The following is a 25,883-nucleotide window of genomic DNA, read 5'->3' on the forward strand; positions in this document are numbered from 1 at the left end:
ACATCCACCCAAACGAGCAACTGCAGAAATGCTATGTTGCAGGATAAATGCCCCAATTAGGCTCTGGTTGTGGCTGCTCGGAACCAGCAAGAGGCAAACGGGAGCAAATGGCCGGGAAGTGGCTACACTTACATACTCCGGTGAAATGAATCTGCTCCTGCAGAGGCTGAACACAAGCTTGTGGCTGTGGGGAACGGTTTCATTTTTTTCTTCCAGCAATCAGTCCTGCCCACCTACAAGGATAGTAAAAAAAAAAAAAAATAGTGATTTTTTTTTTTTTTTACTACCAAGATTCCAAATCTATTGTTTAATTAAAATAAAAGCCACATTGATTAATAAGAAACAAAACCCCAACATGTAATTTTATGTTTCACACTGCTGATACCTAGTCGTAGAAGTCAGAAGGTGTTCTGGTTGCACCTCCTGGCTGCACCTCCTGGCTGCACCTCCTGGACACAGCCGAGGTGCTCTTGAGCAGGGAACCAAACCCCCAAATGCTCATAGGCTCCCACACCCTCCCGTGACCCGAATAGGGATAAAGCGGTCTGGTAAAAGAAAATCATGGCTGCTTTAGTCATTAAGAAGACTCATTGAGCCACCCTTAAATGGACACCAATCTGGTGTGAATCTAAAAAAAGTTTAATTTTTCCAGAAATAATAAAAAGAAGTAGCCATTTATAGCAACGGTAAACGGTTGTCATCGATTTACATTTTACATAGCTTCTGTTATTTGTTCAAAAGTGGCTGACATTGAGATGATGAGGGCCTGCGGATGCTGAACCAGGTGAGCACCGAGCCGTCTCACTGGTCCACCGTATCTTTCACAATAAAATAGCTGGCTCAAATAGTCCCCTCCGGAACTCTTTTAGCTTTTTGTATTTCCCTTCTGCTGCGTGTCTTGTCTTCATTTTGCACGTTTTCTCTCAATAAAGCAGATTAGTATCTGTATAGGTTCATTGCGAAGCCCAATTCGCCCGTCTCTTTTGGATTTGACGCCCGTTAGTGTCGTTGGATGCGGTAACCGCGATGCGCCGCACGCATAACGTCAGAGATTGAGCTGTTCTGTCAAATCAATAAGGTTACGTCGTAACAATACCGGATACAGGGGATTGAATCTTTCAGAGTAAAACGGAAAATGCGCCTAAAACGTTGCACTCCGTCGACAAAATTATTTTCATTTGAGCGAAAGACATGTCAATTATCTACCATCTTGTCACGTGTCAGCTATTTACTTGGAAAATTATGTTTGCGATGAACAAAAGAGATTAAAAAAAACAACAATGTCTAACCTGTCGAACATTTTTGAGGATTGATACTACCGTAATTGATTTCCATAGCCGTACTGTTTGAATAAATGATGAATTTAGTCTTTTATTAATTGTGTTTAACTAAAAACATTATTCACAGAGACATTTTATTGATATTTTTGTTGAATATTAATAAAATATTGTGTTTTATATTAGAAACGAGATACAAACCCATTATGAGATACCGAATTACAGGCTGAAGGGAAAAAAAACAGTATGACCTTTACTTTGAATAAAACAACCGGAAACAGTAAAGGTAAATTATCGTGAATTGACGCAATTTCCTGTGAACCTCTCTTGGCGAACATGGCGGCAACTTGACAACGGCAGCGGGATGAAGACGGTGAGGGCTTAAAAAAGAAAAGAGGTCTGTGACAGGCTGTAGGCCCATCCGCCGACACAAAGGCGACAGCTTCGCCATGTTGGAAGAGGATAGTGCCCTTGTCCCTGCACGACCGCGGCCGGGTAAAACGTAAACGCGTCGGTAGAGCGTCTCTAAAACCGGAGTCCAAGGCTACGCAAAGGAGCGGAGCGGCGCGGCGCGGCGCGGCGCGGAGCTCAGGGCGGACGGGGAGGACAACGGCTTCACCGGTCAGTCATGGAGGATGCGGCCCGTGGTCGCCAGCGTATCTACCACCTGGCCCACGCTCGTTTTAGTGGGAATTACCGCTAAAAACAAACGCGAGCCGGGACAACCCACCACCTAACACTCGAGGGGCGGAAAACGCAAAGCGAACCCCCACGTCAATGACTGTTGCGGCAGAGGAGCCCCCACGGTGGCCGGTTCCCAAAATATGACCAGGGGTGTTGGGACGTGTTGGCAGCAAGAAGATGACGACGGCTTCCAAATCTGGCTAGAGCCCCCCCGTGACAACCAAAAGCCATTCACCGATTCAGAGAGGGCGCAGAGATGGCGACTGTCCTTGGCATCCCTCTTATTCTTAACCATCCTCCTCTCTGATCACCTGTGGTTCTGCGCCGAGGCCAAACTGGCCCGGACCCTGGTCAAGTTAGCGTCCTCCAACCTCCTCTCCCCCCAGACCCACTCAGCACACAGCAGCCTCAGTGGAATCCCGGAACCTATTTTTATAGAAAACTCCACCAAACATTTGTGGCGCCTCGAAACTTGCCACCAGGATAGTTTCTCATCCAAAAACTGCTTCGCCTTGGCAGATGCAGACGATCTGTGCGGGGGCCTTTCCGACAAAGAGGATAAGCGGGCTGTAAATATGAGCAATTTGTACCTTTCATTTTGTAACTCCTACTCTCTGTTGGATTTATTTAACGGCGCCACAAGTCCGGATAATTTGAACTGCAGCCTGGACGTGCTCGGCGATGGCGACAGCACCAGGTGCATCGAATGCGTCCGGGCGTACCAGCGCTACGATCAGCACGCCCTGGAGAAATACGAGGACTTTGAGCTCCTGACTCAGAAATACGAGCCGGGGGCATATTCGGTGAGGACGTGCATGGAGCAGTGCAAGGTAGGATGCAAGGGATGGCGGTGGGGGGGGGGGAATATATGGGGTTGACCATCTGTTGATTTTGGGCCGGACAGCTGCCAGTTTTTGGTCCTCCTCCTCTTCTTGTCGCCATGGAGACGGATGACAGATTCAAGGAGACTCCCGGCTTGGGCCTCATGTTCATTCATCTCCTCGGTGTCTTCGGGCCCCATGCTAATGTGCAGATGGAGGCCCCGGCGTTTCCATCCCAGCCCATTGACATTGAAGATCGCCCTGTGTGTCTTTAGCTCGTAATCCCATTCATAACGCGCGGCCCCATCGGAGAGGCTGTTTGTTGTTTATCCCCGTGCAGAAAGGAGGCTGGTGGCATATGCAAGCATCGCGGGGGGTCTGCGCGTGTGCCGTCAGGTGTCCATCTTGGCCGACCACTCCACGCTGAGAGCGTTTCATTAAAGTCAAGAGGTGGCTTCCTTTCCTGTTTGCTCAGTACCTGGCCGTGCACACAGGCCTGGCCGTGCACACAGGCCTGGCCGTGCACACTGGCCTGGCCGTGCATCAGTCCTCGGTTCGGTTGCTTTGATTGCCGTGCTGTGTTTACCCACTTGTGTCCGGTTATCCTTGGTGTCCGGGCAATGCGCTGTCCATGGTGCTGAATGGGGCTTTCCATTCACACACGCTCTGGGACCATCCTGGAAGTCCCCCCGTTCAGCCGAACCCGTGGCCGATACAGACACACAGATTTGGCATTTTGACATTCAGCAGGACCAACAGTCCCGTCTGCCCGGCCAGGGCCGAGGTCATAACGCTTGAATGGCTTTCTTTGGGGGGGTCCAAACGTGTGTGAATTAGGCGAAGCAGCGATTTTCTTGTGTTTGACATCCTAATCCTGACGTAGACAATCGACATCCTTTTTAAAGGAAGAAAAACCCAGCACTCATCTAGTTGCAGGTGTCACGTTACTTATATAAACATCACGTGTACTGTACAGAAAGATTTTATCATCAATATGACACTTTGACCCCGCTCTGTAGACACAATGTTGTCATGTTTGCTGCCTCGTTTGGAAGAGACTTTAATCTATAATTAAGGTGTTTTGGGATTCAGCCTTTACATTAATAAGTAAATAACGCCACAGCAGCACTTAAGTGTCTAAAGAACACATTATGCCCCCCCCAGCACCTCTCTGACAAGCAGGGGGCTGCTGAAATGACCTGTTCTCTTTCTATAGATCACCCTTGAATAAATATTTGCAGGATATGACTGTAAGAGACATCATGGAATTGGTGATTTGTCACATTTCTTTTGACACTTTATAGACTGACTGTTCGGGGGGGGGGGGGGGGGGGGGGGTGAATAATTTAAAATGATCAAGCTGCAGTTTCTGGTTCTGTTATTTCATGGTTGGACTCTTTATAGCTCATTCTTGATAGCTGCGCCGCTCGCTGCATACCAAGGCCTTTGCCAATATTGAGTCGGTGACCTAAGCAGCTCCAGCCTCCCTCCAAGGCTGCTCTGTAGGCAGCGTTAGCATGCACGCTCGCGCATCACGCCGAAGATGGACTGAACGCCGCTTTTATTATTAAGTAGCCGTGCCGGTGCTCGCTATGGCTCTGTGAAGTCTTAACGGTCACCTAACGCCTGTATTTAGCCTGTGTGATGGCATTGCCTTCCCTCTCCTGCCAGGCTCCGGCTGCTGTTCCTGTGGTTTCAACAGTCAGTTGGTCAAACGAAGACTTTCTTCAGCAGCGACCCTTCGCCATCACCTCCATGATTATAGGCTTGGTGCCTGGAATATGTTTATTCAGCAGAGTTGTGGAAAGGGCAGCATGACCGATGCGGCGTCGCTAGGCGCTCGCTGCTTCCCCGCATGGGTAATTGGTCTAATGTAGCATGGAAACATGAATGAAATCCGCGTCTGCATCTGGGTTAGTGGCTCTCCGAAGCCAGAAGACGATCTCTGACATCTCGTGTGGGGATACATGGACACGAGGGTGGCCGGCCTCTGCAGCTCAGGTGTGGCGGTGGACGTCCGCAGGCGGTGCTTTGATGCTCCCGCCCCGGGGTGGAACATCACACGGGGGCACGACCCGCGTGTTGTTCCTCGCAGCGAGGTTCTCCATCTTCTGGCCGTGTGAAAACCCACCATTCATCCTGACAGCCGGGCCGACCCAGAAGCATTTAAATCCGGACTGACTCGCTGACACAGTGTTGTAAACAGCACTTTAATGGGCCTGACTGTGGTTTACATGCTGAGTAGAACCGCGTGGTGTTCCGGGGGACGGGGTTATAGCACAACGCTCATGAAGCGTTTTGTCAGAATCGAACCACGAGGTCCAAAATTGGCCCGGCGGGTAATTCCTGGTAAAACCCAATGTAATCTATAAATAAAACAACAAGAATATCGCACACAGCACAAGGCAAAAGACACGTCTCTCTTAGAAACGTGGAACATCAACTTTGTCGGGTGTTGACACCACTGATAATGAGTTCGAGGGTTCTTTATTTGTCATCCCTCCAATTAGAGAACATCCCAGCTCCCACTTGACACGATCAGACGGAAGAAATACAAAAAAAAAGTGACCCTCCCTGCAGTATTTCATTGATTGCGAGTTTGAGAGACAAGCGGAGCTCTCAGCGCCGAGTCCAGTAATCAGAGTCCCTGGATGGGAACTCAGTCTGCTTTTACAAATACTCCTATTATTCCCTGACCCTGTTCGACCCGCTGCTATTGCTTACATTTTCACTACCTTCACTATGATGCAAAAAAATCATTTCTCAAGCACAATTGCACAATCACAAGTCTGAGCACAAATCCATTTCCACCCTCCACCCCTTCCCCCCCCCCCCAGGTCCAATTGAAAGTCTAATCTTAGCTGGTGTTGTGTGCAAGTGGAAAGGAGGACATCATCCACAGCATGCTCCCTCTTTAGATCCTTGTCAACCGCACACATCTGCATTGATCTGCAGCTCTTTTTAAGCCGCAGGGACGGGTGACAGCTATACCAAGAGGCTGATCCCTATTGATCTGAGCGCTGTGCTTTCACCCCCCCCTCCCCCCCATTTGCTGGTGGACGGTGCTCCTCAGTGAAATAGGGCAGTAAAGACACGTCGTGGTCGGAAGCAGCCCGATCGAGGGAGATTTGATGCGTCTTCACTCTGGTTGATGAGTAGGGACGCTGCCCTGTTCAATATAGCCGTCAGAGTGCGTTTCTCTTCTCTGAAGGCCAAGCTTCAGAACGGGGAATTCAGCGTGCGTGTGTGCTACATTTTGATATCTGATAATATTGTTTAGCAACGGCCAGAAAAACCATCATTTCAAAGCTGGGATCGATTGTCAACTTTTGGGTAGCTAATACAAGTTCCCCGATTTTAACTGATTAATTTAAAAAAACAAAAAATACTTGTTATCCTTTTGAGTGGATAAATGAAATCGTATCACATCTTGCTAGTTAGGAACCATCGTTGGGTGACGCCTTGAGCAGGTAGCCAGAAACGCCACTGTACTACAAATACGCCACTCTCCAGTGTTTCAGGTGCTTTTCCTCACACATGAATCAGAGCAGTGGTGTGTTTGATGAATCACTGGACAAACATGTCCACACACACACACACACACACACACACACCACACACACACACACACACACGTCAGCTGTATTACGGTCTTATCGGGATATCATCTTATCCAGTCTGCCTTTTGCCGCCGTGTTTGGGTGCTTTGTTATCCTTTATTCCCGTTGTGTTTCCGTGCGTGCGTCTACCCCAGCGTCCCTCCAGCGCATTAATAAGTGACAGATTGTTGCAGAGCATTGTTCACCTGCCTGTGAAACCCCAAGAGCTCACGTGGGATTTCTGCCATTGTTCTATCTTGTAGCGGTAGTGAATGCTGACCTTGGAGAGGGTTTTGTTTTGTCCCCTCCAGGAGCTGGGTCCAGCCCACAGCAGGCTTTTTATGAATGGGCACATCCCTGAGCAGCATGCTAATGAGGCAGGAAGGAGAGTGTGAGAGAAAGAGGCAGAGCAGGCTCAGTGCTGCAGTGCACAGCAGCGCTTCCATATTGTTTTACCCATGAACGGCTGCACAGAAAGCACGTCACGGGATAACGTCAAAGGGGAGAGGACATCAGGTAAAAAGGGGGTTAAAATGGGTCACCCCATTAATGGACCTCATTTAACCTTTGTGAAATCATGTCTCTCCCTTACAGTAATGTTGGCAATCATCGGGATGACTGTAATTAAAGCGACTTTGTCTCTGCCTGCAGAAATATTCCGTTGAGGAGGTCGGATCTTTTTTCAGATCCTATTACTCCAGTCAGGGAATCGGCCTTTTCATTTCTGCCCTGCCAACTTGGTTCCGTGCACGTCAGTCTTTCAATTTGTCCTTCCCTCAACTCCTAAAGGCTGACGTTTCCTAGCACCCCCACCAGGTTCCCTTTAGTGATGATGATCATTTCCATCATCATCACGGACAAGGCGATGATGTAATAACAATGTAATAACTCTCAGCTATATTGACAGAGGGATGTCTGTGTTTTCATGTGTTCCGACCCTCCTAAAGAAATCCACGACGATACATCTGGAATGTTTCTGTCAGCGTTTTATTATTTTTAGGTCATTAATGAGCGCTTGGTTGAAAGCGGCTAATGAGAGCTCATGTGACGGCATCTGGGAGAGCTATTGCTGCTGGCATTGTCCCTCCTTATCTCTCTTTGATATCTGTGTAAAAATAACTTTTTTGAAGGCAAGACAAGCGTCTCCTTCTGCGTTTGACCCCCCTTTTTAGGAAACAGCTGTGTCTTCCTCGGCTTTTTGTTGGCAGATTAGTGCGAATTCTGTTTTTCCGCACAGTAACGGACAACAATACAGTGAAGATTTCCTCCTCCCCGGTGTGGAATTGTTGTCAAGCCGTTGTCATGTTTGTGCATCGGCAGCACGGGCAGAATTTAATTAGAGTGGAAACATTCATTACTGTGAGAATATTAAGATTTTGCAACAGGATGTGGGGTTTTTCGCTGTGAAAGACTGAAGGGTCGGACTAATACCTCCATCCGTTTATGTGCACGGCATCAATTAGTTTAGCCGTCCTATTGTCTGCATCCATATTGGAATGGATTAGTTTTTACAGGGACGCATATAAACCGGAATGTATAGCCTAGACCTGAATGTATAGCCTAGAGCTGAATGTATAGCCTAGAGCTGAATGTATAGCCTAGAGCTGAATGTATAGCCTAGACCTGAATGTATAGCCTAGACCTGAATGTATAGCCTAGAGCTGAATGTATAGCCTAGAGCTGAATGTATAGCCTAGACCTGAATGTATAGCCTAGAGCTGAATGTATATCCTAGACAACAGGTGCTAGTCAGGCCTGTAGATAGAGATAAATGTTCCTTGCATGTAATTTTTAATCTTGATTTTGATATGGAACTCTCGCATGTCAGAAAATTGATGCCGTGCGGCCAGGACAAGAATCGGTTTTGCCTTTTTATCCTTAACCCGTAGCTACTTTAGAACTGATCACAAATGTTGGTCTTTAATGACTATAAAAACATGGAAGTTTTGCCACATCAGGGAAACTAAACAGATGACGAAAATACTGAATGGTGTGCACTTTTATCACAAACAAATCTATACCCCCTTAACCCACACACGCACACACACACACACACACACACACACACACACACACACACACACACACACACACGCACACACACACACTTGATACTAATGGCATTCTCTGCACTCTCATCCTGTTTTACTTATGAAAAACTATTGACTGGATAAAAGGTTACGTTTGAATCTGTGTTAAGCTCCATGTGGCCCATTAGGGTGATTGAGGATGATGTTTGCTCTATTAAATAAATTATGATTTACTGTACATGAGTTCTGTCATGAGACGCTGGCATGCTCGTTTGCCTCTGGTTTGACATTCACAGTTTGCTTTTGCTGTGGAAACTTTAAGCACTAATTTGACTGACATTGTACATGTTGATGGACAATGGGTGGAAGTAAAGAGTAATAGAAAGGATGGCTAATGCAATCATTAGCCATCACTGACCGCTGGCTAACTCTCATTAGCTTTTGTACCTGGTTGTTTTATATTAGCTAACTCTCAGAGTTTATAGCTGAATAAAGGCCCTGCACTGAAACATCTTCCCATATGGTGCATCTAGTTTTGGATGGTGCTTTGGGGCTTGTTTGACATGGAAAGGACGGATGGAAGAAAGTTACATTTCTGCATTTCTTTGGAATTCTCCGAAATGATGAAGCCAGCAGACAGATGCTCCATCGTGGTACAAGCGCTGTTATCTTCTGTCCGCTATAGATTGTCATGGTGCGAGCTGGAAATGTATGCGTAGAAACTGAACTAAAATTAAACTTGATAGGATTAATATACATTTAAAAAGCAGTTTTTACAGGAAATCATGACCCAGTTTCTCAAAGATAAACCTCACTGTGGCACCGTGCAGTCATCCAATCTTGTAACTATGCTCTTTATGGATGTTGATCAGGAAAATGTGGTTAGAAAGGGTTGTTTATGATGAAGAAAATTATGATTATTAGATTATAGTCATGCAGAGGGGGAGCAAATAAAGAGGATTTGTTTTTTATTGTCACAAAGTTCTTGGATGTTAACATTTCTCTCCAGAATATGCAGTCAATGTGACGCACCCACAACCCTGGACCCTTCTACCTGGCCTCTAACCCAAACCTCCTGTGAGTGGAGGGTTCGTTAGGGTTCGTTAGTGGAGCCGCAACATTGACAGTCGCCGGCAGTGGGTTTAACGCTGGGAGCCGATCTCTTCTCCCCGCTCAGAAAGGGCCTGTGCATGTCCCGCGGATACACAACGGCATTGACATCAGCTGCAGTCACGTGGGGACTTTTGGGTTCCAAGGCCAGAACGTTGGGAGAGATGAGGAAGGGGAGAAGGTGGCCGGAGCTGTGGGTGAACAGGAGGCCTCTTGGCTCTCACTTCCCAGTCTGTCTCTGTGTATCAATACAACACATTTAAAGGCTCTGATGTAGCTCCAGTTAAAGCCAATGTCTTGCCAAGTCACCCATTTAATGCCTTAAACTTGACGCTCTGAACGCTCTTTGCTTCCATAATCTCTGACATGATGGGATTTGATCAACCTAAATATGACGCCCGGAATGAACTTGTTTTAATGAGGAAATAATGAATATTAGTAGTGGATCATAAGCTCGTGTGCAATGTTTTGGTTATTTTTTAGGACATTTTTATCTTGTTTTTCCTACTACTGTGAACACTTGGAGCTGCCTTGTTTAAAGCATTTCGCTGCTCAGACGACCATTGTCAATACTGAGCGCAGCAAAGCTCTGTGAATAAGGAGCAGGGTCAGAACTGCACGTTTGGCTCCGCCTCACCCTCACAACCTTATACTACGGTCCTCGCTGACATTGCTGCCAACCTATAGACTTTTACGTTTTTACCTCATCAGGGAAACGTGAATGACATCAGAAACAGAAATTTCGCCAATAAGCGGCGAGATTCAGCCACAGCAGCGCAACATTTGCCACTAATGACGTGATCTTCAGCATTGTCTTCCTTTCACCCCTTTGCCAGTAAAATGAAGGTGGCACGGCTCCAGCCTGGTAGCGTCAACGTTGCCAGAGGGTCCAGGTCCGTTCAGAGCCGCCTGGTGGCTCGTCTAACCGCAGTCTTCAGCTGTCAGTGTGTTTAACTGGGGGTGTTTTCAGATCACCGTTCCTTCCACTGCAACTTGGGGAGATTTGGATGTGACAACTATATGAAACGCTGCATTTTAGTTTTAACGTCTACCGCCCGGACCCGACTGTTTCCTGTTATTATGAAGCAAATGAGATACTTAAAGAAAGACACGGATGATGTATGTTGATATAAAGTGCAGTTGTTATGCTGCTGTTTGTGAAAACTTGGAATTCTGGGTTTGGCTGCTTTGACCTGGTCATGAATTTGGTCAGAGGAGCGTAGGGGGTAGGTTATGGTCGGTGTGTTGGGTGCCGGATCTGGTACATTAGCTCCCTCCGCAGCACTTATCTGTGCAGCAGCAGTCCTGTCGATACGTCCTGGGTGTAGGTCAGGCTCCCTGCAGTCAGCTGGCTCTCTGTTGATATCGGAGCCATCGGCTTTCTTTAAACCTCTGGAGAGGAGAGCTGCAGACCTGTATAAGAGCAATCATAATCCACTCAACAACCTTGGAAATAATCTGGCGTTCGTGGGAAATTGGGTTTGTTTTCTCGCAGTAGATGGAAAGCCTATTGCCACCAGTTTTGTAATCTGCCTGATTCATTGCAGCGCCTGTGTGCTCATTCAGGCTGAAAACAAATTCCACCCTACACATTCATGGCCACGTTTTCTCAGAACTGATCCGCAAATCATGGTTCACAGAAATGCCATATTTGGTCTGCATGATAAGGTGGACACGTTTCGATGCCACCCCACCCCCATCCCATCCATAGGGCATTACCAGTGAGAGGAAACGGGTTTTTAGAAGCCTTTCGATACTGTAGATAGTTCTATACCTAAAAACATAGCACACCATTAATCTGCTAGCAGGACATTCCTGATGTTCCGGATGGGTTCAGAGGAAAGTCTCTGCAGTTAACTCATGTGTTGTCCCTCATGTCTGCATCTGTCATTAACCTTCAATTAAGCTTTAGTGCAGTCGATCGTCAGCTTGTGTACATGTTAAAACTGTAGCATTGAATAGCTAATTAACTACTACACCACGGAACGAAGCCGGAATCGGTTTGTCCTACTTTGCTGGAAAACCGACGGGGTTGTCGCGTGAACAAAAACTGTGCTGAAACTGCAAACCATCTATTCCGCTGCTCTCTCGGCGCTCGTTTCACACCAGCACGCACACAGCGCCTGATACATCGCTGGAGAATGGGATGTAAAAATGCCCACATCGGTGCAGGAAGACAGACTCCACCGTGCTCCATGATGGATCGGCCCACCGTCGCATCTGCGACCCGACGAGGCATCTGAAATATGCCCGCATCATTACGTGTATGAGGACCCTCACTTCCTTTCCTGTTTCCTTTAGGAAAACAAGTGACCAGCCAGGATTTCCCTGCCACATATGCTGCGATGTTCACAAGATATTTACCCAGAAGCAGCGGCCTGTCTCAAAATAGTTCCTGTAGTGTGAGAAGTGCATTGTGCTCCACCCAGGCTGTGGTTGGTGTGAGTGCTAATGATCAGTGTCATTCAGCTCCTAACTGGGATCTCACCCTGTCGCTGACTCATACGCTTTTTATGGTCGGTCATTCCATTTTATAGCCGCAGTGCGCGTGGCCTCCTGCTGGGTGGGTCGACGGGGTCGATGCTCATTGTTGAGAGTGTTTACATACCAGGACTTTAAGCCCGCACCAATGCAGTCCACCAGTCACTATTGCTGGGTATTTGCCTGAGCACTTGGCATTAAACACGATTTCCAGTGGAGATTCTCAATGAGGCGTCACTGTTGGAGCCAGGCTGGGAAAAGGGTCCATCGCTGCTATTGTTCTTAGTGTCCGTGTCCTAGTAACGTCTGTCTTTCCCTTATTTGGATTTACCAATCAGCTTCTTGCAACGCATCTGTGGGAATTAAGACGCCAGTGTGTCGTGATTTGGAGGAATAAGTTCCGACGTAGGTCACTGGTATTTACTTTGTACTGGTTTTGGTCTTACCACGGAGCTAAAGTGCATCTTTAAGGTCACGGCGGAAATGGTGGATCAATTTTGAGCATCCGGGTGATCAGCTTTGGAACTAGACATTGGTTTTGAGTTTCAGTTTGATTATTTTTTGCACAGAAGCCTCACAAGTGCTTCCCAGCCCCATTGTGTTGGAGGAAAAAGGCAGACAAGTGCAGCTGATAGCTCCCAAACTCCAGCTAAGAGCAGCATGCACCCTCTGTATCAGACGCCAGCTTTCTGAATGGAAACGTGAGGGAAGCCCTGCCCCTGGGTGGGTGAGGCAGAATGGAAGTGTTGCTTTTCATGTCAAAATCACAGGAGGGGGAGTGTTAACCATCTGAGCTGTGCTGCAAATCCCCTCCAAGCCGAGCGGAGAGAAAATCCTGGCTGCACCAAACCAGAGTCTTTCTCTTAAAACCTGTTTTTACCTCTGCAGTCGCTAATTTATGACGCAGTGGAAACAGTTTTTATTAGATGCATGCAGGAACTCCCCCCTGAAGGCTTCAGATGCACGTTTGTCCAAATGGTTGATTGTTCTGAAGTGTGTGCCAGGGGGGAAAAAAGTCCAGCAGATGCCCAGATGTTAAATTGAGGCTTTGCCCCTGGATTTCCGCAGCGTAGTACAGTCACCACCAACGAGAGCAGAGAAACATCAGTGCTCATCAGTCACGAGGCCGTAATGTGCTCCTGTCAAAGAAGCCATGCTTGAAGAATCGAGGGAGAGGGGGGCAGGGAACCAGTGGAGGCGAGGGCCCCTGAAAGACACAGCTGCCTTGGCAGGCTGATCCTGGTGCTGGGATCAAGGATGGAGCTGGCAGGGACCCATGACCTCTCTTCTGATGGAAGTCGACCACATGCTGGTGGCCTCACCACCAGATAGTGTCGACTGGGCACCCATCAATGAGGCATGGAGGCGGGCGGGGGTGGGGGCGGGGGTGGGGGCGGGGGTGGGGGCGGGGGTGGGGGGGGAACCAGTGGACTCTCCTGAACTGAGTTGGCCTTGGAGATGTGGAAGGTGAAATGGATGAGGGCTTGGATCTCAAATGGGCCAGTAAACGTGGAGGCCAGGCTCTTGGACTCGACTGGTAGCGGAAGGTCCTGGGTCGACCTTGTCCGACCAGGTAGCCCACCTACCTGGCCCTGTTGCATTTGAGTGTTTTCTGAGCGGGCCCAGGTGTGGTGACACTGGCGAATAAAGGCCTGGATGGAGGGGCAGGAGGCTCCCTTCTCCAGGGCAGGAACGGAGGAGCCTGGTAGCCAGAGGCTGGATCAGAGGAACCCACCCTGTCACGACAAAGCCGGAAATCTCCCCACAGCCGCAGGGAGAGGCAGAAAGGAACCAGCCCCGGAGTGGTGCTGGATCGTGCACTCTTCCACTGAGCCCGTGTGATTGAAAGCAGGTGATGAGCTGGGTGTGGAGCAGAGTGGAGCAGAGGTGAGGAGAAGGAGAAGCACAGCAGGAGGGGAGCGGAACTGTGACACTTGCTGAACCATGCTACAGGAAATAACTCGCGCCTTACAGGATATGAGTGTTTAATCTCATTTCAGGAATAAGAGGACTCCCTCTTCGCTTTGCCAGTCTAGTGAGCCCCTGGTGGCTGCACTTCTAAACCCCCCCGTGGTGTCTATCCTGTCTGTCTCTGGACGCTGACACGTTTGAAGCCGACTAAGCTGCATGGCGACAGAGGCTTTTGGAGTGCCAGCTTCCCGTTCACACTGATCACACATTAGACTGATCAAATCAGACTCCAGGCCTGCTTCCTGACTAACTCAATTTGCTCTCATACGCTTCCCTTTTCACGCTGAGCACAACGTGCGCACACCCACAGTCGCACGCGCGCATGCACACAGGCACAGAAGGCCCGGATGCACTTTTAAACGTGCACACAAACAGAAAATCAACAGTGAGTGGGGCAGCACCCATTGAGCTCTAATGAAAAGCAGGGAAAAAAAGCTGTTACCTTGGCAACTGCCTGCATACATCTTCAGGAGGACCCAGATTTCCTGTCTGCCTGCGATCGTATTGTTTTGGCTCCGTTTTGATAGCTGCAGCATCCCTAGATGGATTATCTCAACACTGGCAAGACCTTATCCTACATCATGGAGAATTAGACGCCATCATTTGTGCAGACGGAGAGCGGTTAATGCTGAAAATCCCCAATCACAGGCACATCCTCCTCGTTTTGAAACAGAAAATCAGTTCAATGGTCTGAGGGGCTTCAGTCACGATTGTTGCCCCTCTGTGGCAACAATCCAGCTGCCACGAGCAGAGACTTTTGGGAAGATTTAAATCCCTTTTAACATATAAAGAGGTGCAGCTAGGACAGGAAGGGGAGGCTGCAGCTCGGTCTGTAGGGGACTGGACTGAGAAAACATGGAAGGAGGTGCCAGGACGCCTTCAGCTGAGGTACCCTTGAGCAAGTCAGCAGATACTCACATGGGGCCCTTCGATGAGCTGGCGACCGGGGGTGTACCCTGCCTTCGCCTGTATGCGGCTGGGGTAGACTGCAGCACCCTCCCCGTGACCCCAAAAGGGATAAAGAGAAGAAGTTGTTGAAGTAACCAGATTATTTTTGAAGAAACTGACCCATAAAAGCCTTTGACCTTTTATTAGGAGGACTCCTGGTGAAACACAACACAAAGATTGAAACTCAATCCAGTGTTTTGCATCACCATGAAGTTCACAGTCAAAAACATTTCTCGGCATTATCGTCCCCAACACCATAATCAGATTATTCTAATTGTTATAATTGCCTGTCCTGGCCTTGTTATCGTCATGTGTCTAAACAGGAAACAGCTCAGACCCCCCAGGATCATAGCACAGTCTCCATCCACTCCAGTCCTTTCAGCTGTATGGACATCTTTTCCTAAATTTACTATCAAATGTTTTTGTTTTTTTCACTTTTATCAGACAAAAAAAATTACATATTGTGTGCACACACACACACACACACACACACACACACCCACACACAGCTCGACACTGTTGTGGTGTAAGTGGTCCAATTTACAATAAAGTAACCTTGTGTAGGATGGACACGCCATGTCTCACACGTTACTGGAGCAGGACGCAGGGACGCAGGACATTCAGTCCCTTATGTGAGTGAACGCCTTTTACAGTAGCCTTGCTAGCTAGCATGGGGCAGAACGCGTGATGTCAAAGATATGGACATTGTTTACGCATCAAACGAAATCTGCAAAGATTTTGGATTTTAAAACAGTATTAAACTCTTCGCTATTGTTGTCATCTTATGATGATGGTTATGATGGCCCCCACTTTTACTAGGCACCATTTAAAAAAAAATAAATAAAAAAAAAGCATTTTTTTCTGGTTCAAAGTTTGAGTCATGCTGCCCTTTTACAAGCAAACGAATCCTTTCCAAAAAAGAGTCCCACTGACTCACACATCAGCTGTTGGTCACACGACATTCTCCTGACCTTTCATCCCAACAGGAGAGAGTTACGTAAAAGAAAAAGGAAAAAAGGCAATTAAAGCATCTGTGCCATGGATATGTTTGTGTTTGCCATCATTTCCTGCTCTGATGCAAATCCCACTGATGTAGCACACGAGGAAACGGCTCAAACTGAGAGTGAATTCAGGCTGTGACGTGCCCTCAGTTCATTTTGTTAGCTAAGCTTTCCAAGCCTGAGGCTTTTGGCTATTGCATGACACCATCTGTCTCCTTATGCACACAAGTCTGTGGATTTTGCTGTTGATCGAGCGGCTGAACGACAGAAAGTTTCTGTTTGGTGAACAGAAAATGTAATGTTTGTTTTCTTCAGTCGCTTTTCTTTTTTTTTTTTAACCTGGACAAACGTCAAATCGAATGAATCGATCCCAGAATCGTCATCAACATTGTTTCACACGCGCCGGGAAAAGGTTGCGTGTTCTGATTGCCGCAGGAGAATCTCAGAATCAATATCCCGTAAAGAGGTGGGATGCATGAAGTTCTGGGTCTCCGTGGTGGAGAAGCTGGTGCTCGGTGCCGGTCTTTACGTCACAACCGTTGTTAGGGGGCGACAAATGTGTCTTGTACAGGAACCAAGCAGCTTTACCAATCCTCAAGTGGATCATGAATTGACATCTAATAATGTCATCTTCTCCCCCCTCCTGTCACCCCCCCTTCCTTCCTCCCTCTTAGATGGCCTATAAGCCCTGGCTGTGTGCTCAGTTTTTCCCCACCTCCCAGCAGTCCTGTCAGAAGAAGATCCCCTGCCACCAGTACTGCCTGGAGGTCCAGCAAAGCTGCCCATTCATCCTGCCCGACAATGATGACCTGATCTATGGGGGCAGCCCCAGCTTCATCTGCACAGGTTAGATCCACTCCCCTTGTCTGATGTCACTTCCTGTTGCAGGTAGCTGCTGCATATGTGGGTGTCTTGTGTGGCTTTCAGGGTCGGCAGAAACCTTTAGAATTAATTATACTGGATAGAATATGATGTATTCATTCATGGGCTGTGTCCCCATACCTGCTGCATGCCATTCCCTCAGAAAATAATTTAATAAATGACAAAGTAAACAGCGAATTGTTTCGAACGGCGTTCTAGTGACATCTAGTGGTGTTTTGGGCGCACAACGTCCGACTGACGCAATAAACAGCCTCACTGTAGTTTCTCATCTCTACCACTGTTGTTACGGGTTATTTTTGCATTCCATCTATTCCAGACACCCTTAGCAAAGGCTGTGTGAATATTGATAAACATTCAATGGAGCTCCAGTCTTCAACTGTAGATTCAAAAAGCAACTCTGCTATTCTTAATATTAATAATATTAATAAAATTCCGACTAAAGACAGATACAGCGAACGTCTGCAATGCTGTAACTAATAAAAAATTATTTGTTAGCACCAAAATACGAGTTAGTCAGTCGGCAACGTTTTTATTTGCGTTGCTTTTCCACAGCCAGTGAACTGTGACCTGTGTCCAGCTCTCAGACCCAAGCATCGTTTATTGATGACGTTATTGATCGCCTCTGTCCAGCAGTCAAAAGTCACCATTTTCCCGTGTCGTCGCTTCCTCAGGGCTCTTGGTAGATCATCAATCAGACAGTGAGGCGGAGTGCTGTGACGTTCGATGGGACTCCAGAATGGACAACCCTTCAGGTGGGACACTAAAAAGAACTGCTTCTTCCTGTCAGCCCGAGGGGGCCTCGGTCACCTCTGCTGCCACCCCGAGACTGTGCAGCGGGCGACTGAAGATCTGCCTGCTTGCCCTCGTCCTCCTACACACTGTCATCTTCATTTCAACCTCCCATAATTCTACGTCAGTTGGGGTGGCCGCCATTTTCTCTCCAGAAGAGAGTGCTTCTAGTGATGAGTGAACCTTGATGGGGGGTCGAACCTGGTGCTTGTGAAGAGCGACATGAAAGGGTAAGAGCTTACACAACGTTCTGGCTGCCAGGGACACATCTGGGGAGATGTGCTGGAAATGGCTCTGCAATCTGCCACAGACGAACCGTCGACCACAGGAAGAGGAAGTTATTGGAGCCAAGATTCCTGGGACTGGACATCTGAGGAACCCCCCCCACCACCACCACCACCACCTGCCCACCCACCCCAAAGAACTGACCACTTGCCACTTGAAACCTGCTCATTGTTTCTATGCCATGCAAATGTTTTCCAGCATCCTGTCGCCTGTGTCCCCACCCCCCCTCCCTTTTTACCCTCACTCCCTCCCAGACTTTTTTTTTTTTCAGTGCGTGTGTGAATGTGAGTGGGGGGGGGGGCAAAAGGACATCGATGACGCGCTCGCTCGTCATTAACTTTAGATCTTGTCTGTTTTTTTTGTTTTTGTTTGTTTCAGGTATTGAAATAATTTTGTCAAACTTCCTCTCACCTCATTCACACTGACGCCCGGCGGCCTGCGAACGTTCGCTCCAGCCATCGTCTTTATGGGTCTTAATTGTTCTAATATTCATTTTCAGAACTCCAGAAACCCTTACAGTGGTTTATGCCTACATGTTTAAAGACCCCAAGTGCTCTGAGACTGACTCACTTTCTCTTCTAGCTGTTAGTAGTAGGGGAGGAGTGAGTTGCGATGAGGCGGCGAAGGCACCAATGGTTCAGCCAGGAATGGCTCAGCTTCTCCATCAGGACTAGATGTGTTGTTCTCTGGTTGCTACAGTGTTTATTTTACCTCATACATGTGTTGGCAGCGTAGGTGATGCAGTCGGGCTGCCCGGCAGGTCCTCTCAAGAGTGCAGGGACAACCCAGGGATGCTAGAGAACAGTTGCGTGATGCCAAAACTCCAGGGGCGCCATTTATCAACTGCGTAGGTGCAGTTCTATGCACGGAAAGCCTTAAAGGAAGCGGTGACACCCTATTAAAGTTCTAATCAGGCATTAAGGTGGATCCCTAACCTCATCATTGTGACCCCCTTAAACGTTTTGAAAGCTGCTTGTCTGTTAGCAGACGCTCTGATGCTGTCTGGCACCCTAGCTCTGGTAGCTAGACAAACATCACAGTTGAGATTTTACCCGACGTGAGTCCGACATCACTCGTTACAAGATCTTTGGAACTGATGGACAACAACCGTTTAACACGACTTGTGGCAGTAAAGGATTTGAGGAAGCGGGGTCACCAATGAGTTAATTAAACAGACACGGGTGCTGATTATAATGAGTAAAGGGTTCGGACCTCACCTCAACACCATGAAACCTGTACAACACATAACCAGTACAGGGAGGAACTTCTATGCCTGGTTTGATAAATGACGCCCCGGATCTTCGAGTGCCTCTCTGCTGCAGACACCCTATTGAGGCAGATACTGGCAATGGAAACACAAGGCAGAATGTTAGTAGCCTCCTTTGTGGCACCTCTGTTGTTGCCACTCAATCAATTCACTGAGAATACCCTTAGAAGAACTGATCAGCTGCTATCTCTCACAGACTAGCAAAGGGCTGTGTTAGCATTAGCATGTTAGGAGTGTGAGTAGTTTCCAAGGGCTGATCCATCCGTTTCTGTCGCTTTTCTTGTTTATTTCTCACATGGCTGCTGTCACACACATTGACATGAGGACAAGGCAGGCAGGGATTCAGAAGAATTTATCACCCCCCCCCCTCCTTTTTTTTTTTTTTTTTTAGCAAGAAATGCACTAAGATCATACACACCCAGAGATTTAACCTGAATCAACATCTGATACCTTAAACAACTCACAATAAATTGGTTGAATAATGATCAGTTAATACTTGAGTTTTCATTTCTCCCTCGAACTGATCGCGCGCCATCGTTAGTTTGCTCTTCACGCACTCATCGCCAGAGTGGGATGTCACATGACAAGTTTTGCCTTTTCAGGGTGCAGTTACTAGACTTAGTCTCTCTACCTTTCGGTTGCTATGTGTGCACTGTGTTGCTTTACTTTCTTTTTCTTTTCCTTGACAAACTGTGATGAGGAGAACTACATTCCCTTAAAGACAGCTGCGGATGTAATAGGCTCACACCTCGTGCTCCACTCCTTCTATCTTTAGCTGTTCACGATCTGAGTCCTGTGGATCTATGCAGATGAACCTCGCCCCAAACTAACCCCCACCCCCACCTCCACCGCCAATACCCTTGTCCTTTCTGTTGTAAATATGTTCTGAGGCTGCGGGACCCTAAATGCACCCCTCTCACCTCCTGTCCTCTCCTGCACTCCCTTCACTGTTGGAATCTCACTGTGTTTTCTGTTTGCCTCCTTGGTTTTTGTCTGATTTTTGAGGTTTTTGCCGCATTTTTACTTTGTCTAAAGCAGTGGTGCGAGTAGGACTAAGTTGGATGTTGAAATGATGAGATTAAAGAGGTCTTGAGGAAAAAAATAGACAAAAAAGGAAGCTTGAATTGAGAAAGGGTTCAAATGTAGAGAAAAAACTATGATAAAGTTGTCATATTGTCATACTAGAGATGCTTTAGTTTGCTATTTTACTTTCTGTTTTTCTACAAAAGACTTGGATGAAATTATTTATAAAATGCGTCCCACGAGTCATGATCTTTTATGGACGTAAAACAAATACATTTATTAACATTTTGTTCAAAATGAAATAAATATAAATTATGTTAAACATTATTTGTTTGGTTTTCTTAATTGTGTCTGACAGTGCGAAGCACAGTTCATTACACACATGCAATGATGTGTGAGACTTTCAATTACAATTGTGCTGCAAAACAGTTGACATTCAGCACTCATTTATTTATTTCCTAGCGTGTTTCACACACTGCTGTAAATCAACAACGGAACAAAGTTAATAACTTGTCTTTTACGCAATTCCATATAAGGAGCGGAAATGAGAGGTTTTACAGCTCATTTTACTTTTCGACAGCACCGTTCAGTTCTCACCGGTGGCCAGCAGGTGGCGGATAGTGACCATATGGGTACAGTGCGTGATGGACAGACAGGAATATTAAAAGAATGCAATGACATGAGTGTGTGTGATGATTTCCCAGCCCTCGGATCCTAATTAGACACTCGGAGGCTAATGAGAATCATGATGAATAAAGTAGGGCACATTCCAGAACTGTCTGACCACTGCAACAGCGGTGATTCACGCCGGCCGCGCTCCATCACGGGCAGTACTGCAGGCTACCGGAAGGGGTCGCCATAAGATCAATTCAAATGCAGCGCCCTTGTGCGGGCCCGGCAGTGCTGCTGTCAGCCAGAAACCCAATTTATAATCTCAACACGATGAACTGGACGAGTTAAATCTACCTTTTACTCAGAATAAATGATGTATTTTTTACGATGCCAAAAAGAACCGTGTCCAAGACCGCTCTGGCTACTATGAGACTGAAACAAACAGCAATTGACAATAACACAACAGCGTTAACGTGTTCATGCTAAAATTAGGACATGGATGGAGGACTTTTGGGTTGACCCGCCTTTGATTGGCATTTAGGCATTTAAACATTGCCAGCAGTCGCACATCCGACCTGAGAGGTGGATGGCAACATTTTTCCTCCCTCATACGTCGGGTTGAGAAAGTCATCATTACACCATTACTTGTTCTGGAATGTTGTTTTATTTTGACATTTTATCCCATTTGAAAATACCTCTGAGCAGACTGAACATATTTCGTATTGCAGGTGAGCAATATGCAGGGTCATTTGACCTGGGACGATGTGTGACAGCAGCAGTGCCATAAAGACCCGCATGGACCCGATACAGTAATGAGACACCCTATACAGTAAACATGAGGATTTCATTGAGCTGACTGGTTATACTGAAGCAAATCATACAGGCTGACAAATAACTAATTTCTTTGTTGACGATTTTTACAAATTTTGAATGATTTTTTACAAAATTGTTGTTGCTTCTATTGCTTTAATGTTTATCAGTTAAGAATATTTATCAACGACGATTATCTATTCATTATGAATTCCTGGCACCTGCTTGTCAAAGTGGTTTAATTGTAGTGGTTGGACTCCCAGTTTGGTGGTTGTTTTTCCACCTCTCCTCCACAGCAAAGCTCACACATCACCCACTCATCTCCCCTCACCGCCCCTTTGAACCACATGTCTATTTTGCCACCATCTCATGGTCTCTCTTTCTCTTTGCCACGACAGCAGAGGAGAAATGAACAGGGTAGCTTGTTATTATATGTCCACATGTTATAATAGTGTTCTCCAGAAAGTGACAATAAATCACCAAATTCTTTAAGTATTTTGGTTTTCGAAATAACAATGTGATGGAAATAGAAAGTCAGTCCGTGAGTTCTTCCTTGATGGACGTCTCCAGACCTAAAATAAATACTGTGGGAACGTGAAGCCACTAAAGAAGTGTCACACCTGTGGGTTAAGTTGGCCTTTTTGTCCTGTCTCCATGTTGGTTTTGTGACTTCCTGTTTTATTTTGAAACTAACTCTCCTCTCGTTTCAGACCACTTGCCCTTCCTTATGTGTCACCAGTCCAATTGTCTTCCCTGATTGTTTCCAGCTGTCCCCCATTACCCCCCATGTGCTTATAGTCCGCGTCCTCCTTGGGCCTGTGCCAGTGTATCGTCCCTTGTCATGATCACCAGCTTGTCCTTCACTGTCATGAGAATCTTCGAGACTTTCACAACCTTTGTTTGTCTGATCCTCGTAAGAGAGTGTATTTTGTTTGGCTTTGCCCCTTTTTTGGATTTCTTTAGTTTAGTTGGTTTTTTTTGTTTCATCCCTCCTTGGAGGCGTTTTGAGTTTGAATAAAGACTGTTACTTCCTGGAAGCTCTGCGCTCGAGTCCTCTGAGTGAGTATTGTCAAGAAGACCCCAAATCTCAGTCTGTGTTGTCACGGTTGCACCTAGTAAATAAGAAATGCCAGCATCCCTCCCACATTTCCGCTTCTGTCCTCCATCCCGACCCACTTTCCTCCATTGTCCAACTATTTATTGAAGAAACTGGCACCCCCCTCCCTCCCCAAAAGGAAAGGAGAAAAAAAAGAGAAAGCTTCAGTCACTTGACACTTCATTACATTACCCAGCAAACACACATCCTATGGCTGAGTGTGTCGGCAACAAAAGGCTCCTCTAGGGCAGCAGGTTGGGGGTACATCACCGCGTGCGTTCCGTTTCAGGAGTGTGACGCCGGAGCGAAGGGGAATCATGTTTACATGATGCTTCTTGTCTGTAGTATTACAGACTCTGGCTGTTACACAAGCTACTACACACAGCACTGCCGAGGTCCAGTGAGTCTGCTGTCTTGCATCAGACCCTCTGGACACTCGTGTCACTTCCCATCTGTCTTGCCTAGTCTGTCGAACCAGCTCCCGAAGCCAATCCAGGGCGGGAGACTGGCATGAAATGTGAAATGTGCGTCTGAATACATTTCTGTCGGTGTATTTTCCTACGCAAACTGGGTGGAGGCTGAGAAGAGCCAAGGAAAATAGCTGCCAGCAGCTGTGAAGCAAAAGAACCCTCAAAACGCAGGTAGTTTTCATAATGGTGAATAAGGAACGACTTGATAAAAACTCTCGTCTTGATTTGCTGCAGGGGCATCACCGTTCTGAGAGACCCTGTACGATTAACGCAGGGAAGCAAAGTCACGTGTTTCTCGCTTTGTGTCCAAGAATGTGAAAAAAGCAATAATTTCCAGATGGCTAGTGAGATACTTGGGGCACTACAAGACATTTAGCAGCCGTCAGTCATCACAAATGTCTTCCTGTAGCTTCTTTGCACACTTTGCTTCTTAAATTAGAAAAAAATTGCTCAAGCATGTGAATGATGGTGGACAGTAGGCTGCACATCTGGGTTTAAAAAGCACCAAAATGCCCAAGAACAATCCATCAACGCCCGTTAGCGTACGTAAGCCTGGACTTTGGTTTGTGCCTCATACAGGCTTCCAACGACCCTGCACCTTATCTGCAAATTTAAAAAAAAAAAAAATTCATCTGCTTGCATGCACTCACAGTTTCCTGCAGAGAATAGCAAAAGATGAGGGAAAAGTTAAATCCAGACGGCTCTCGGAGTCTCACTGGGCTTTTATTTGGCTTCCCTTCTACCAGGAACACGACTCCAGGACTGCTTTATTTGCTTCCCTTCCAGATGGAACTGCTGGAACTCCTCCGCGGTCACATTTCCTCAGCCCAATTAGCCCTGTGTAGGATTTTCTTCTTCCTGTCTCCAGTAGTGAGAGATTCAGAATATTATGGGAGATTTTCTCTTTTCTTCCTGATGAGGTGGTCCAGTAGCCCAGAATGGAACAAATGAACCATCACCTGACTCTTCCAGCACTCGTAAACAACATTTCAACATTTTAGTGTTCCCTATTGAATGTCTAATAGGGACCCCCCCCACTCCACCCCCCCCCCACTCCACCCCCCCCCCCCACCACTCCACCCCACTCCCCCCCTCCTCCTGTTTTGGTGTAAGTCCTGATGCTTCATCAGTCTTTACATCATCTCCAAGTGATGGAGCCTCCACCTTCTGTACATAAGTTGCTAAGTTTGTTCTTCAGATCAACACGATTTAATTTAGCCTGTTTGTTGAAGCGTTCAAAGGTCAGGGCACAATGTTCAACCTGCTGTTTCTTTCACAATGTGGCAAAATTAGAGCATGTTGAAATTTGCAGAATAACCGCGCCGCTAACAAGGGCCTGAAGGAAGGAAACCTTTTTGAAATGGAGCCTTATTTAATTACCTGTTGGATCTGTCGCCGTCTTCGAGTTTGCTTGCGTTGAAAAGGTCTCTGAGGTGAGCGCCAGTCACTCAGGGGGAAACGTTTTTCACCGTCGCTGGAGCGCAGACAGCAGCAGGGGGTCCGGGGCCGGCCCAGATTACCGCGTGCAGACCTTCCAGCCCTACGTCGTGCGGGTTCATTAAAGCCAATCATCCCCATCCACTATGGTTTTTTTGCAGATTTTTTTTTTCAGTGTTGGGATGCAAAGCAGCGTAATCACCGTCTCAATCCCAGGCAGGAAATGAGGCAGGAAAGGTCAGTAAGTGTCAGGTCGACCGGTAGACAGCATGTAAGTCATGTTTCCTGCTGATGAATTTGCAATTTGACATTTGAAATCAGCATAAAGGCCTCATCGTGAGAAAATGGCAGCACGATACCTATTAATAAAAGACCAGTGGTGGAATATTTCTACCATAATACAAAGTCACTAAGTTTAGCACGCCCTAGTTTAAAGAAGATTCTTTTTATTACTGTCAAATCCACAGACTTTGAAGTGTCACTCAGAAAGATCAAGATGAAAATAAAGCTGACAGGTGGCATTTGATCCATTTATGGGATATGCTTCGTTGAACTGTAGCAAGTCCCAGGGACAAAGACAGCGGCTATTTTTAAGAACTTCACTGGGCGGCTTGAGTAAAAGACAGAATAAATTATTCTGATTGTTTGAAAAATCTCCCCAAAACAAAGCCCACACTTGAGGGATGAACATCGGTGATTTGGTGTGGCAATGACAAAGCTCTGGTGCAGCAACACACACACAGGCTGTTTAAAATCGATGTCCCTGTAACAGCTCACGCCACGAGTGACGATTTGAGCCCGGGGGCCAAACGATGCTGCCTGTTACCTGATTACCTGGAGTGGCCACAGAAATAACGGGGCACCGACACTTTAAAGCCCTCACCACCCACGCACATTGATTAAAATCAGTGGAGGACTTCACAGCCATTTGCTGAAGGGGGGACGGACGTGTCGGAGCCTGGACTGCGTTTAAAAACAAAGAGTCGGTCCACGCCTGTGAGTCAAGAGGTGCTCGTGAATCCCAACCTGGCTGCACAGCGCCAGCGTTTACTGTTTTGACAGAGATGCAGCGGCTTCCTTTTTCTTTTAAAATCAAAAGAATTTTCTCATAAGGTGACGCAGAATCCTCACGCATGTTTGGCCTGGAGGCCGGCGCAGGAAATATCAAATAATCAGCGTAGCTTGATGCTTTTTTTGGCAGCGGGACTTGTCCGGAAGCCTCTTCTAGATCGGAGTCACTTCTTCTGGATTTATTGCTGTGAAGCTTTTTGTAGACAAAAAGTACAAATC

The 25,883-nt window shown here is 47.0% G+C and overlaps 1 protein-coding gene across 1 annotated transcript; it reads left to right on the top strand.

Annotated features, from left to right (window-relative positions):
• The first annotated feature begins 1,583 nt into the window (after window positions 1-1,583).
• On the top strand, window positions 1,584-20,495 carry LOC130522967 (NALCN channel auxiliary factor 1-like). Its single transcript, XM_057027885.1, has 3 exons — window positions 1,584-2,791; window positions 16,597-16,768; window positions 17,476-20,495. Exons 1-3 carry the CDS (start codon window positions 2,102-2,104, stop codon window positions 17,772-17,774), a joined length of 1,161 nt encoding a protein of 386 aa, XP_056883865.1. The 5' UTR covers window positions 1,584-2,101; the 3' UTR covers window positions 17,775-20,495.
• The last annotated feature ends 5,388 nt before the right edge of the window (window positions 20,496-25,883 follow it).

Source organism: Takifugu flavidus, chromosome 3, assembly GCF_003711565.1.
Source record: "Takifugu flavidus isolate HTHZ2018 chromosome 3, ASM371156v2, whole genome shotgun sequence".
In the NCBI taxonomy this organism is placed as follows: domain Eukaryota; kingdom Metazoa; phylum Chordata; class Actinopteri; order Tetraodontiformes; family Tetraodontidae; genus Takifugu; species Takifugu flavidus.